The following is a 15,210-nucleotide window of genomic DNA, read 5'->3' as shown; positions in this document are numbered from 1 at the left end:
TTTAAATTTAAATTTTAAATTGCATGTTTGGGTAGTTTAGGGTTTAGTTTTCTAGAAAATATTTTGAAAGGAATTGAAAAGTTATGTATAAAAAATAATAGTCATACATTTATTAAAAGCATGAATGTAATTTCTTTGAGGCGTGCGATTGTAAACGCAATCGGTAATAGATTCGATTCCCACTCGAGGAAATAAAGTTTTTAATATTTATATTTCCTCGCTTGGGTGACTCCCCTCAGAATTCAGCAGAAAGTGAGGAACGGAGTGTTTTAACACTATGACCCCAGGTTCCCATTACCTACCCTGCTATGTGCGAGATACAGCGTGTAGCTAAAATATAAGAAAAAATCTTATTAATTAATTTAATTGGCTGTAAGATTTCTTTAGGATGTCTATTGCTAATCCGTTGTACTTGAATATAATATACTATTTTCGGTGAAAGTACAAAACAAATATATGCGAAGATGAAATATTAGAAAATCTCCAACATAATTAATTTAAAAATAAACACTTCTCTATTATACAACACTAATTTAGTTACACGAACTGTCTCTTTTTCTGCTGTAATAATGTAATAGTTTTGCCATGGAACAACGGACAAGTTCCCATCTTTGTTTTTAGTTAAGGCATGTACATATTTTTCACCTCTTGTATCGATATAGCAGAAATATCTTAATGTGAAGATAATTTGTTTACGGCTTCCCGTTTATCCATAATCTCATGGACCTTTAATTAAAAGTTGAAAATCTTTTTTACCGCTTCACGCTGTATCCCGCATGCAGAATATCTACCATTCTACATTCTAAAGGGAGCGTAGTGTTAAGACACTTCGCTTTCCCACTTTTCACTGAATTTAGGAGGCGTGTTGAGTAAGAGCTGAACTCAATAAATATTTATTATACTCATTTTGAAAAATATAGATTAAATTTCAAGTATTTTATAGGTAATTCAGGTAACTCATAAGTTTTGTTAAATTAAGTTATAAAAAAATATTTTTTTATTATATTAGATTGTGCTATCCCTTAATATTTATTCAACTTATGCCGTCATCCGAAAGTAAATTTTTAATGACTTCAGTATTTGTCGGTATGTTTCATGCAAATTCGTTTTATGCAAATTAAATTAATTACTAACTTAAAATAAAAAAAATAGCGTATACGCTAGCCCTAATGTTAAGTTGGGACGCCTGAATAGCGGGACTTTTTACGTGACGTGACGTAGATTGACTGATTGAAACGCATTTCTACCATTTGTGGACCTTTGATCTGGTTTGCACCAGAATTATATAGCAAAAATACGTTTTTGAGCATTTTCTTTCAAATTATAACAATATTTGATAAGAATATATAATTTTTCTGTACTCAATGATTGTATGTTAAAAATTCAAAGAGGTCAGTTTCGAATCTGTGACCTTCATGCCAGGTTACATTTACTTTGTTATTGAGCAAAACACATAAGGTTACTTACACATATTTTACAGCATTTGTACAGCATATTTAATTTAGTCCATGTGTTAAGTATTTTCACAAATTACCTCATTGAAATTCACTTCAAATTGATATTTTTCAGTTTCCCGCTGTTTCCCGCATGAAGCAGGGTTGGTAGAGGTAGTTTAGTGATAAGACCGCTTTTCGCCGAATTCTGGAGCTCGACAACGGAGCGAAGAAATGAAAGTATTAAATATTTCATTTCCTCGAGTTTCAATCGAACCCACTACCTGTCGCGCTTACACGCTTGAGCCGCTGCGCCACGAGTGCCCTCAAATTAACTTCACATGGTTTCATGTAATATTTGTTACATAAAGGAAAAATGGATGATAAACCTGTTATATGGGATAATGTTGCGAAAATTTAAGACATTATTTTCACATTACGCCGTCTCGATAAATCGGGGATTACCCAACAAGTGTCAAAGTAATGCTTTTTATTATACTAACAGTAGATATGTTTTCACAGCTGTATTTTTTTATAATTTTTGTAGGTACATGGAGAGAATTGTGTTAAAAGTTTCATTCTTTCATTCTTATGACCATCAGGTAATTGATATCGGTAGAGTACTATAGTTATTTGGATTTGTTCGGTTTTTTTTTAATGTTTATTCATTTTTTTTTAAACTGCAAAGTTGAACGCCGTTGTTAAACCAGATGGAAGAAAGAAAAATAATATGAATATAGACATTTTCTTGATTGAAAGGCGTATCTGGTTCTGCAACCATTTAATGAATCAATAAATAAAAAAATGCATAGATATTAATAACAACTTGTAGTTTAGTTTTGTGTCGATTATTACATTTAAAAGAATTAAGTATAATGTATATCAACATTGGGGGCCTTACGCCATTATGGCGCAGGGGCACAAGCGTGTGACTGTAACGCGATGGTTGTGGGTTCAATTCCCACTCGGGGGGATGAATTATTATTTACTGATATTTTCATTTCTTACCAAGCCAAACAACTCGACGTGGACTTCTTCCGCTACTCTTGAAAATTCGGCAGAAAGTGTCTTAACACTAGGTTTCCTCTGCCTACCCTGCTATATGCGGAATATACAGCGTGATATAAAAAAAAAACATATATGCAATATGTGTGTTACTCATGACTAAACACCAATTTTTTTTTCATAATATTATGTTACATTTAGTTACGTGCATGTTCAATACACCTACTTTGTTGATTAAGGAAGATAATGTAACTTTAATTCATTTATGCGTTAACCGAGGGCACTGAATGCGGGTAATTGCGACCCTAATTATTGCTCGTACATAACCATATTATATATAAAATCAACTTCACGCTGTATCCCGCACATAGCAGGGTAGGCAGAGGGAACCTAGTGTTAAAACACTTCCGTTCTCCACATATCTTCTTATGTATTTAAGGGGGGTAACTAGACTTTTTATATTTCTCAGGATTTTTTAAAAAGCAATACGCGTCGTTCGTTCGTTATTTATGTTTATACAATTATATGTTATTAAAAAACCGGTTAAGGACGAGGCTTCCGTATTAATCTCAGGATTGTAGGTCAACGGGAAGTGCAACTTATAGAAATAGACAAAATTAACATATGCACTCATTATGTATGAAGTAGAAATAGTTTTAAGTTTGCAATGATTTTTTTATGAAATATCTATAAATTTGCCCATTTTACATTTTTTCGTTTATGTGTATTGTAAGTTGTCACTTCTTGCCAAATTTCATAACTGTAGGTCCACGTGAAGTACCCTAAAGGTTTCGAAAGCGTGGCGAATTTCGTACAAAATATGGCAAAATCGATCCATAAATGCTCGTATCTTTTGATAGCGTTGACTTAGAGCTTGATTTTTCCTATACTTCAATAGGCTATAGACTTTAATATTTGGAAATTATTTCAGCTTAATAACTCCATGTGATGTCGTGGCCACGGTCTTGACAGACCTACAAATGGACAACAGGAAAAGTGATCCTATAAGGATACCGTTTTTCACTTTGAGATACGGAACCCTAAAAACATTGATAATTTTGCAGGTAATTAGAATATGAAATGTGATGAAAATTTTAGAATACTTATTTGTCTTGTATTCAAACAAGTACAGACAACAGTTGGTCCAACTCTACTTATATGCAAATAACTCGAAAGCGCCACTGGCCGTCTTCTAAAGTTCATTCAATAAATATAGGTGCGAGTTTTCTTATTTTAATTTATTTTAACATATGTTTTTGTTTAAGAGTTTTTTTTGGCCAATCTGTATCAAATTCATGATCGTCGAAGGTATATCCAAATTTATTATAATAAAATTAATTACTAAAACATATAAGAACATTTCTATATAAAATAAGTATAATAATTAAAACCTACGTGTCTTTAATAACTAATATAATAATTATAAGCTTATAACAGCGTCATTTGTCCACATTTACCATGGTCACAGGATGTTCAAGTGAAAGTACGCAAGCTAGTCTACCGTACGTACCATAACGCCGCGTGCTTTCGGACAGAGCCTGAGCGCATCTCGAACTCTTCCGAGGTATAAAAGAACGTAACATAGTGATTCACAGACCCATTGCTTTGCACGTACTCGACCACTGGAACACAAGAACAGGTACAGTCCACCAAATGTATAGAAAAACATATTATATTTATATATGCTGTACAATTTTTGCGTTTATATCGAGAAGGTTAAGTAATATATTCGTTTGTCTATTTTTTTTTAAGATATGTGGAGTAGTTAGTGTTTTCATTTTAGTGAAGTGTTAGTGTTGTGATGTGATTGATATGGGATTTTTTTTTCTTTTGACAGAAAGTGATTTGGCGATATCAACGGAAAACACTACAATGCGGTGGCTAGCTTTGGTAAATATTATTAATATTACAGTTATTTTTTAAGTTACTTCTTAAAGTATATTATAAGCTTATTTTATTTATACATCAGTCTTATATTGTTTTTTTTTTATCAGCAATTATAAGTTTTTGTCAATTATTATTAATCAAGTGATAATTATATTTTTATAATACGATAGTGACAGATTAAATAATTTATACGTACATATATAAATTAATTGATTAAGGCCTATAGTGGCGCAGTGTTTCGTAGTAAACGCGATGGGCTTGGGTTCAATTCCCACTCGGAAGAATTGAGGAAATTTTCTTTTCCCCCACTTTGACAGATAAAGATAGTTGCTAATGAAGTGTCTTAGCACTAAGTTCCCTTCGCCTACCCTAAGAGATATTTAAGAGGACTCCCAAATAACAAACACAATCTCTTGTCGATAACGGTATGGAACCTTTCGAGTTCGTGTCCGACTCGCACTTGGTCGATTTTTTGTATAAATCCAACGTGAGCTAAATATACGTGACCACTATTTTCAAATCATATTCTGTAAAAGTTTAATATTTGTATTATGTAAGATGAGACAAATGTCTCTAATGCAATTTTGAATTATCTATAGTGTATAAGATATTTTTTCAACAAGGTATCTATAACTTACATACCTGTACGGTACTGTATTGAAATATTCCTGGACTGTCTTGAAATATTCTTAAAAAATCATGAGACCACTTTTACTGCTTTCAAGATCTCTTGTTTACTTGGAATTATTTAATTTGAACGAAGTATCGTCACTCTAGGTTCCCAGATTCCCTCTGCTTACCCTGCTATGTGCGGAATACACGTTAAAGCAAAGAAAATAACTTGAATATTGCAGATATGATTACATATACTTATTTTTGTTGCTAAAAGTATATAGTTATATATTAGATGCGCACTTGTAGAGACTTACAGGCATTACACACTTTTAAGCGACATTCTAATGAATTGCATTATTTGCTCGAGATCTTTGAACTTTTAAGTTATATACAGACTTAGACTTGAGTCTAACATATTAAATGACGTAACTGTTTTCACTGTATATCTTATTTTGAAACTTATCAGCCCGTCTTGGCGCAGTGGCACAAGGGTGTGACTGTAACGCGACGGTTGTGGGTTCGATCCCCACTCGAGGAAGTTAAATATTTGTTTACGTTTATATTTCTATTTCTTCGCTCTGGTGTCGAGACAAAGCGCGGCGTTGAGTTCTGCCACTCAACACGCAATGCCTCCAGATTTCGGTAGAAAATGGGGAATGGAGTGTCTTAACACCAGGTTCCTAGGTAAAGCTGATAAAAAAAGATAATTCAGGGTACAAAACATATTAAATATATTAACTAAGTATTCGAATTATAATAATAACAAAGAAAATATCACTCGATACTTGATATTTGATACTTTACTAGTTAACATCGAACATCGGTTTCAGCATTGAAAATATTTTATTACTTACTAGTGGACCCGAACGCGGCTACGCCCGCTTGAACTATACGAATATTTATTAAATATATTTATGAAATTATTTTCAGTTTTCAATAGAGAGATGCGTTAAGCAAGCTCATTTTGGGTGACGTTTTCTAACAACAAACTTTGCAAATCGTTGCTTAGCAACGGTCGCTTAGCGACGGCTGTTATTAACATGGCAGAATAAATTGCATGTCAAATTAATAAGTATTTTAATACATTGGTATATATCGATAATATTACAAATATGAGAAAAAAAGTATCCTATGTTCATCCCGGTACCCTCAAGTATCTCTATATCAGTATTTTATCACAATTAAATTAGCGGTTTGGCCCTGATTGCGTAAAAGACAGACAGACAGACAGACAGACAGACAGAGTTACTTTCGAATTTATAATATAGGTATGGATTACAACATAAGCAGATTATAGACGTTGTCTGCTGCCGGGAAATGAACCTGTTATCGAAAGTATCCCAACCACGGAATCAACTTGGATCTTTTTAAAATATATCCAACGTTAATTCACTGTTTATTATGATTTTGAAGTTAAAATTATTATTCGGCATATTTTGTTTGAATAAAACATAAGCAACATGACTACATATTACTTTCTATTTACAAAGGTTACACAACTAAATGGCGAAATTGAAAAAAACACACGATTTCCAGTGAAATTTTATTCGGAAATTTAATTTACAATAGAAGGCAATAAATATTTGTTACGTTAAACACTGTATGAATAATTAAATTTATCTCAGACTAGAAAATAGTAAAGCTTAGTTAATGCTAGTTTTATAATTGCATTTTTTTATGAAGAAAGACATTGTAGACATGTGATATTTTTATCAATGTGAAAAAATCTAATAAAATATCAGCTTCACGCTGTATCCCGCTCGCAGCAGGGTAAGCAGAGGGAACTTAGTGTTAACACACTCCGTTCCCCACTTTATTAATGTGCTTAGGTTATTTTATATACATGATACGTTTTTTATGTTTTTTATTCTCGTAGTTCCAATTGAGATAGAGTGTAATAATACTAAGTTATTGTAAGTGGATAGTGCTGAACGCCGTGTCTTGCCTCGACACCAGAGCGAAGAAATAAAAATATTGAATATTTCATTTCCTCGAGTGGGAATCGAACACATAACCTGTCGCGTCCACCTGGCTGGTATAACTAGCCTAGCCTCTAATATAATAATGTTAATGAATGTAAATAAACACGCATATGTATATTTTCACCACTAATGCGAGAAGTATTTATTGATTTTTTTCGTAACTACAACCGAAATTTGCAGCCATAGAAACGACCTCAACCTAGAATATAAAAATTAGCATAATATCGTCTGTGCGTAAAATTTCTAATTATGTAATATATTTTTTATTTTATTAATACATGAATATTAATTATTTCTAAATAGGCATATTAATAACTGACTGCATGAATACAAATAGTAGAAGATATTGTGAATTAAATAAGTATTGTGACCATATTTTTACATGTGGATTAAATTTATGGATTTTTCTGTCATATATATGGAAATGAATAAAAGGAGTATTTATTATATGATTTTTAAAACAAAGAAATAATATGAAAAAAATTGTTTAGTATAACCTATAAAATTTTCTCGTGACGAGACCTAATTTCTTTTTGTTAAGTGAAGATATAATTATAGCCATAACCGTAATTCATTGGTTAATCTCACAAAATATGTAAATAATGTTTAGTATTGTCATGATGAAGAAATTAGTCAAAAACACGAAAGGAATAAATAATAGTCTCAATCCATGACGAGTTACTGACATGACAAGCTTGAGATAGTTACGCTTTTAATGATTTATTAATATTGAAACGTTGTCATTAATTATAATTTAATGATTAGTTAACATTTATTAATGAATAGTATGATAATATGACTAGCTTTCCTGTAATTTCGAATGATTATATTTTTTAATATTATGTTTTTATATATATATATATATATATATTAATTTTAATAATTTCAAAGAGAAGACGAGAAATAAACGATATTTAAAACAAAATTAGCATTTAGATGTCGATATTTAAACAATACGTGGAGAGCAAATAGAATGACAATGCCCGAGAGAATTGGCCATATAACGCATACTAAAATGTAGGTAACTCACGGTCACAATCAATTGCAAAGCACCGTTACCATTCCGTTACGTCCTTATTATAGATAAAATTATTGAAACACTAATAAATAAATCTTATTTAAGATAACACCACGGCGGTGGCTATAACAACACACTGATAGTGGTTATAGGTTCTATTTACAATCAGAAGTAATTTAATATACAAAAGTATGTTTTTTATTTGAAAGTGGAGAAGTATCTATTACGAAATATACATATTATGTTTTTTTTTCAAAAAAAGATGTGTACACTTTTAAAATATGCAATATAAATTCATAAACATAAATGTAAATTAAAATTATAATGATTCTCATTAATTATACAATTATATTTAATGACATATGAATAGATGTAATCATCTACGGGCGTAAAAGCATGGTAGCTAAAAGTCAAATTAAATTTTAACTTTTAATTTTTAATAATTGTGTTTGGACTAAGTATTCATTTTATATAACAGTCTTAATAAGGCATTTAACGAGCGACCTGTAAAATCTTAGATAGCATGACGGTTACATCTGTCTTTATTAAAATTTATGAACGTTGCGTAATACAAATTTCACTGATGATTATAATCATAATTAACTTTAGATAAAACAACGAAACTCAACCTTATGGCCACCCTTCTTATGTCAAACTATTTCAAGCGTATAATTTTATCTTGGCATATTTCTAATTTGTGTATGAAAATCCACGTCATTATTATATTTATTTTGTTTTTGGCAATTTATGTAAATATTAGGTACCTTATTAAATTTTCTTAACTATTTGTTAATTATATAACTAACGTAATTTATTTATTTATGAAAAATTACAACGAAATTTGTTTATCGACTTAACGAAAAAAAACAATATATCTATGCAGATACATTCTTTCGTTACCGAGTGACTGAGAGACAAGAAGACTGAGTGAATAAGAAATAGGGCTTAGTCGAAATGACCGGGTCTATAAAATTGGGCATGTAGGTTCTTTAGGGCGATGCTTTCTTTAGGATGATTTCCGGAAATTTCTATGGAAAAAAGATAAAGCAGGATTTCAGATTTATAGTATTTTCAATTAAAATTGTGGCCCACATACTCTTTGTAACTCTTAAAATAAGTATATAAAATATGTCTTTAAAAAAAAAAATCGTTCGTTTTCTTAAGAAAATATAGATTTTTTTAAGAAAAATTTTGCCCTAGTCTGCATTTCACAATAAAAGATTTAACAAACTGAGTACTATTTTGTTGGAATATGATATAAATGAATTAAATAATATTTTACAAATTTTATTTTAATTTTGCAGTAACACAGCAGTATAGGTAAAAACTTAATGTTCTAAGACATTCTGTTAACGTTTTTTAAATTTTATTTTTTCTAGTTTGTATATTAGTACGTTCACTTCTTTTGGCTGTGGAGCAGAAAAAAAAAATATAATATTGAAATTAACTTTGGGTCTTATCTGTGTAAGTAGAACCCACAATTATAGCGAGTACGGCCTAATACTGTTCTACTAAGATGGTTTAGGTTTAGGTTTTTCAACCGTACAGATATTGAAGATTTCTTATAAATATTATTTATAAAGGTTTTATACATATCAATCAGTTAATTTATTACACCATAAAAATGACAGCATCTTCTATTTAATATTAGTCAATTTCCTAATTTCGTAACTCTTAAAAGTTCTCGTAGAAGTGCGAAATAATCTTTAATATCGATGTTAGTATGCAGTAATATCATTATTTGACCTAGATACGTATACTTCTTTGCGAGTCATCGTGATTGCGCACATTCGTTTAATAACAGGTCATTTGATATTCACTGCGTTTTGACTTGTAATTGTTAAATATAATGGAGTATTGTTTTTGAAGTCATTTTATTATAGCATTTAGCCTTTTACTTGTGAAATGTAAATTATTAATATTAGTGGTCAAAGGTGTAAACTGTAGATTATGTAGAAATTGCGATCTTTGACTTGTGTCAAAGGGTGGAGAGTAGACAAACTTATGTACTTGTAAAGCAAGATATTTTATGCGCTCTTCCTATTCCTATGTATTATATAGATTTGACTTTGAATATCGTGTGAACCTAGTGTTAAGACACTCCGTTCCCCACTTTCCGCTAAAATCTGGAGGGATTGCGTGTTGAAATGCGGAGCTCAACGCCGCGCTTTGCCTCGACACCAAGTAAATATAAATAAATATTTAATTTCCTCAACTGGGGATCGAACTCACAACCAGTCGTTACAGTCACACTTTGTGCTCTGCCTGGCCTCTACCTTACAATTGTATTGACAATTGAATAATTGAAATATTATATCTGGGCACTATAGTTTCTCAGGATGGTGGAATAGGAAGTTTTAACATATTTGCAATGTGTTGAAACTCCCGCTGGATGCTGTTTGACTTTCTCTTTATATTATGTCGATTTAAATCGTTGAATTTCGCTTTCTTCTCGCATTACTACAGCGACACGTAATGTGCTTCATCTTTGCATGCGTGCAGTCTTATTATAACAAATTGTTCTCATTGTGGCGAAAGCTTGTTAGTGATATTGTGTCATGTATTCTATTTGGATATTAAATCATTTTATAATTAATTATATGTTTTTAGATTGCTATGAAATTGTAAATTATGAAAGAAAAAATAATAGTTAAAAACAATGTATTTATAGTAAGTTAGTAATATTTATTCATATATATTTTTTAAATTTTTCAGATATTTTTGCTTGGAGTGTTGTCAACAGCTATAGCAGAACCAGATCCAAAGAAATATAAGAACGAATCTTTAAAGAAAAACAAGAAGTCCGAAGCTCTAACAGTGGATGAAAAGAAATTTCTAAGGGAAGTTGAGGAAAAATTTGGCGTTAAATCGGAAGTATCAACTGATATCAAGCAGGAAGAAAGTAAAGCCAACTCGGAAAACGATAGTCAAGATGTCTCAAAAAGACAAAAACCTGCATTTCCAGCTGTTATTGCAATAGAAATTGTCAATGATACAGATACAAAGGGAAAAGGCAAGCGAACGATAGATGCTAATCTTGGTTATGGATATAGAACAAATAATGGATACTCATATACATACTTTGGAAAATCTAATCAGGATAAAGGAAAGTTTATGATCTATCCTTATTCACAAGAAGATATTCCAGCAAGAAATAACCATCATGGGTCACAGTACAGTTCCTTATCAAATAATAAATATTCAAATTCTCATGCTTCTAGCGTTGAAATACAACCATCACAGGCCTATGAGCTAGTGCCTGTAAAGAATGAACAGCCTTCATATACTTACGATAAACCTTCAGTTGAGTTTAAAACAGGTTACGATAAAGCCATCGAGACATCTAATCCCTCATATTCCAGTGAAAAAGCTGCACAAACATTATATACTACATATAATGGTCAAGAGTTTTCAGGCTTAAGTGGACAATTTCCTTCAGTGATGCCTAATTATTTTGTAGATGCATCGCAACTTCTTAAAAATCCTCAATATCAAAACGCAGGCCTGACACAAGATCATTTGCGCGCCCAAAACTCTTATCTGAACCAAAATCAAAGAATAGTACCGGTATTAGTTCTTAGAGTGCCAAGTTCTTATTTGAAAAATCCCACAGCTGAACTCTATCCTGATTTACCGAAAAATTATCCACTATCTCAACATTTGAACAGTGTTAATCTTCAAGAATTAGTTAACCAATATTTTAAGAAGAATGGATATCCTTATGCTCCCAAAATAATGTCATATCAGAACTCTAATGTCCAATCTGAATCAGTGTCTCACCAATACTCCAATCCATACGTAAAACCTACCTATGCCCATGCTGATCATTCTGGAGTACATTATTCCGCTGTTAAGCCCGTTATGGCCAGATACCCAGTAACCTACAATCAACAAAAATATTTGGTACCTCAGCCCCAGTCTTTGTATCAACGTCCTGCAGAGCAACAGTACGAGTACGAATACAAATATGTTCCACAAACTGAGGTGAACATGCAAGCGTATTATATTCAACCACAATATCAACATGACGCTCAAGTAAGTTCAGTAGCGAGTGCATACCCAAGTGAACAATCTGTGGTGGAACATCAGTTGAGTTCTGAAGATGCATCATCAAATTCAGAGTACGCAGCACCCCAATATTCCAGCGGGCAACAATCTCAAGAAGTAGAATACGAATCACAAAGTGCACCTCAAGCAACAGCCCAGCCAGATGTATCTCAATACGTCTCTGCTAACCCTGAAGCTTATGATGTGAACAAAGAAAATGCAGATTATTCAAAACAAGCGATCTCATCTCAATATGAATCAGCATCACCTACATATAATCCACAATCCTCTGAATACTATTCATCAAACAGTCAAAGCGCACCAGCCCAGGGTAACACAGTTTCTGTAGTCCCATCTAATTTAATACATAGCGAGCAATATCAAGAAACAATCGCTTCTAATGTACCTCAAAGCTATGTATACCAAAATAGAGGAAAGGAAGATTCAAGCAAATCGTATGTACTATCTGAAAATTATCCCAGTAAAGATCATACTATTGCTACTGTGTTGCCATATTCTTATAATTCTCCCAAAAAACAGCCACAATCTAGTGTACAAACTGTCAGCTACGTTACACCCGTGCCCTCCGCGAAATACCAGTCTCAATATAGAATAATGGTACCACAGACAGTACTAAGGCATCCATCAAGTGATAAAGTGTCTTACGTCAATTCTCAGCCGATGCACTATACTCAAGTTGGCCATTACGCCGCCTATAACTCTGAAGATGATTACGCAGCAAGTCAACGCGTAGTCCCAGTTGCTAGTAAGCCTTCTTATCCAAGAAACTATCATTCGCATCCAAAGAGGATGGTAAAACAGGATAGCAGGTCTGAAGCTTCTTCAATTAAAATTACAGCAAGAAAACAAAATGACAGAAGTGAAAAGAAGAAGTCAGCTTAATTATTTGTAGTATCTAGTTGTTAAAGAAAAATTTTCTTTAGTTTTAAAATGACGTAACAACTTGGAAGTGTAAATGTGTTGAATTGGTGAGATACATCAGTAATGCCATACATACAGAATGCAGTAAATAAATAAAAATTTGAGCATTTATTGTATGAACAGACGTGTTTATTTGCAATATTTGTTTATGATTACCATATTATAAAAAAAACTGAAAATTTTTAAAATTGATATTGCAATGGAAATTTTTAAACACTTATGAAAAATTAAGTTTAGTATTAAATTTTAATATATCTACTGTGGTATTTTGTGTTATCAGCTTATTAGCTGGTCAGCCAATTGGCTGTTATGAAGTGCAATATTTGTAAATAATTAAGAAAGTAAATTTAAATCCTTTTTTTGTTACCTATTTTTCTTGTTAATCTACGGAATTCTATTATAAGGACAAAATATTTAATTATGTTGTTAAATAAATTGTTTAATAAGGTGTATTGTTGTAATTTATCTCATCTTTATTTCTGTTTAAGATGTACCTATAGTTCTTACATATGTATGTAAATATATTACTCAGGCAGATCAGACATACGCCGTCATGGCACAGTGGCACAAGCGTGTAACTGTAAACAAGACGATTATGGGTTCAATTCCCACTTGAGGAAATTAATTAATAATGAAATTTATTAATATTTTCATTCTTTCGCTCTGGTAACGCGCGACGTTCAGTTCCGCTACTCAACCATGGAAAATGAGGAGCGGATTTCCTTAATACTAGCTTTATTCTAGCTTCTTACTGCAGCCTCGTACGCGTGGTCAAATGAAAATAACTTTAAATAAAATGTATATGATACCTACTAAATGCCCAAAGAACCTCAGACTTCACATCCAGTGGGGTACATGATTTTTAAATTTAATATGATAATATAGTAAAATAAGCTTTCTCTGTAAATAGACTATTCAAACAAAAAGATTTTCAAAGTAATCTGTTGTTCTTGGGATTTGCGCCCTCAACCATACAAACTCTTCGACTTTAAAATATTAGTATAGCAATATAGAATTGCATACGTCTTGTATAGTTAGTTTTTTGATAATTTAATTTTAATAATATAAAAGATAAATCATAATATAAATTATATTGAAAGTAAATATTTTGGCATGTCTAATGTGGTTAGAATATTTGTGCAAAATTGATATATTGACGCTTTGATGAAGATTTGATTGGATTGAAAAATAATGCTTAAACATAAATTATTTATTTATATCAGATAAGACGTATATATAAAAGAAAATAGGTGAATCTATTCTAGACAGGGAAAAATAAAATCAAATACAATTAATTAATAACCAGTCGTGGCGCAGGCGCACAAAGTGGGGCTGTAGACGCAATTGCTTGTGGGTTCGATCCCCACTCGAGGAAATGAAGCATGTCATTAAATTTATATTTTCATTTCTTCGCTCTGGTATCGACCGTTGAGCTCCGCCACTCAACACGCAATGCCTCTAGTATTCGGCAGAAAGTGGGGAACGGAGTGTCTTAACACTAGTTTCCCTCTGCCTCCCCTGCTGTGTGCGGGATACTACGTGAAATTGGTTTAATTTGATTTTATATAATACACCAAACAAAAAAAACTATACACAGGCCACCGTGGCGCAGTTGGACGGCGTTGTCTTCCGCCACTCTACACCCTAGAATTCGGCAAAAAATTGGGAACGAGAAGTGTTTTAATGAGAACAGAGTGTCCTAACACTAAGTTTCTACTGCTTACCCTGCCTTGTGCGAGATAAAACAAATAATAATATATATTTAATAAAAGTTAACTTCTTCCTTATAAAATTTCTAGATTTAGCAAATTTAAGTGCTTAATGAGCGAAGTATATTTATCTCCTGATATGCCTAATAAAGAAATTATGGGACCACATCACAGTTCCTGTAATGATGATGTAACAAATTGAGTTCTAACACTTCCGAGTTTAAGATACACACGTACAAAACGAATAGCGCCTACAACTTTATAGTTACATATTGAACTTTATACGTTAAAAATATTTTGTTATTTTATTTCCATAAGTTTTTTTATATTTAATATTTTATTTAGTATATTAAATATTTAAGTTATTTTTAAAGTTAATATGAATATATTGTTTTTAAGACTTATTTCCTCTGCCTCCAGAATTTGGGGGAAAGTAGGGAACGCAGTATCTCAACACTAGGTTCCCTACCCTACTTTGTGTGGCGTGAAGCTGATTTTCTCTTTATTATAAAATGTAATATAATTTTAGATTATTTTAACAAAAAATAGCTATTCTTTTATTTTAAATTTAA

At 31.9% G+C, this 15,210-nt stretch overlaps 1 protein-coding gene across 1 annotated transcript; it reads left to right on the top strand.

Annotated features, from left to right (window-relative positions):
* Window positions 1-2,824: 2,824 nt before the first annotated feature.
* Window positions 2,825-13,377, top strand: LOC146530965 (uncharacterized). The gene is made up of 4 exons (XM_085199241.1): window positions 2,825-3,502; window positions 3,907-4,077; window positions 4,276-4,328; window positions 10,656-13,377. The coding sequence occupies exons 3-4, from the start codon at window positions 4,311-4,313 to the stop codon at window positions 12,888-12,890; spliced, it is 2,253 nt and encodes a 750-aa protein (XP_085055367.1). The 5' UTR covers window positions 2,825-3,502; window positions 3,907-4,077; window positions 4,276-4,310; the 3' UTR covers window positions 12,891-13,377.
* The last annotated feature ends 1,833 nt before the right edge of the window (window positions 13,378-15,210 follow it).

Source organism: Heliconius melpomene, chromosome 16 (assembly GCF_056956725.1).
Source record: "Heliconius melpomene rosina isolate 202511_hmr_F chromosome 16, ASM5695672v1, whole genome shotgun sequence".
NCBI classification, from domain to species: domain Eukaryota; kingdom Metazoa; phylum Arthropoda; class Insecta; order Lepidoptera; family Nymphalidae; genus Heliconius; species Heliconius melpomene.
This window is presented reverse-complemented; position numbering and strand designations above follow the sequence as displayed.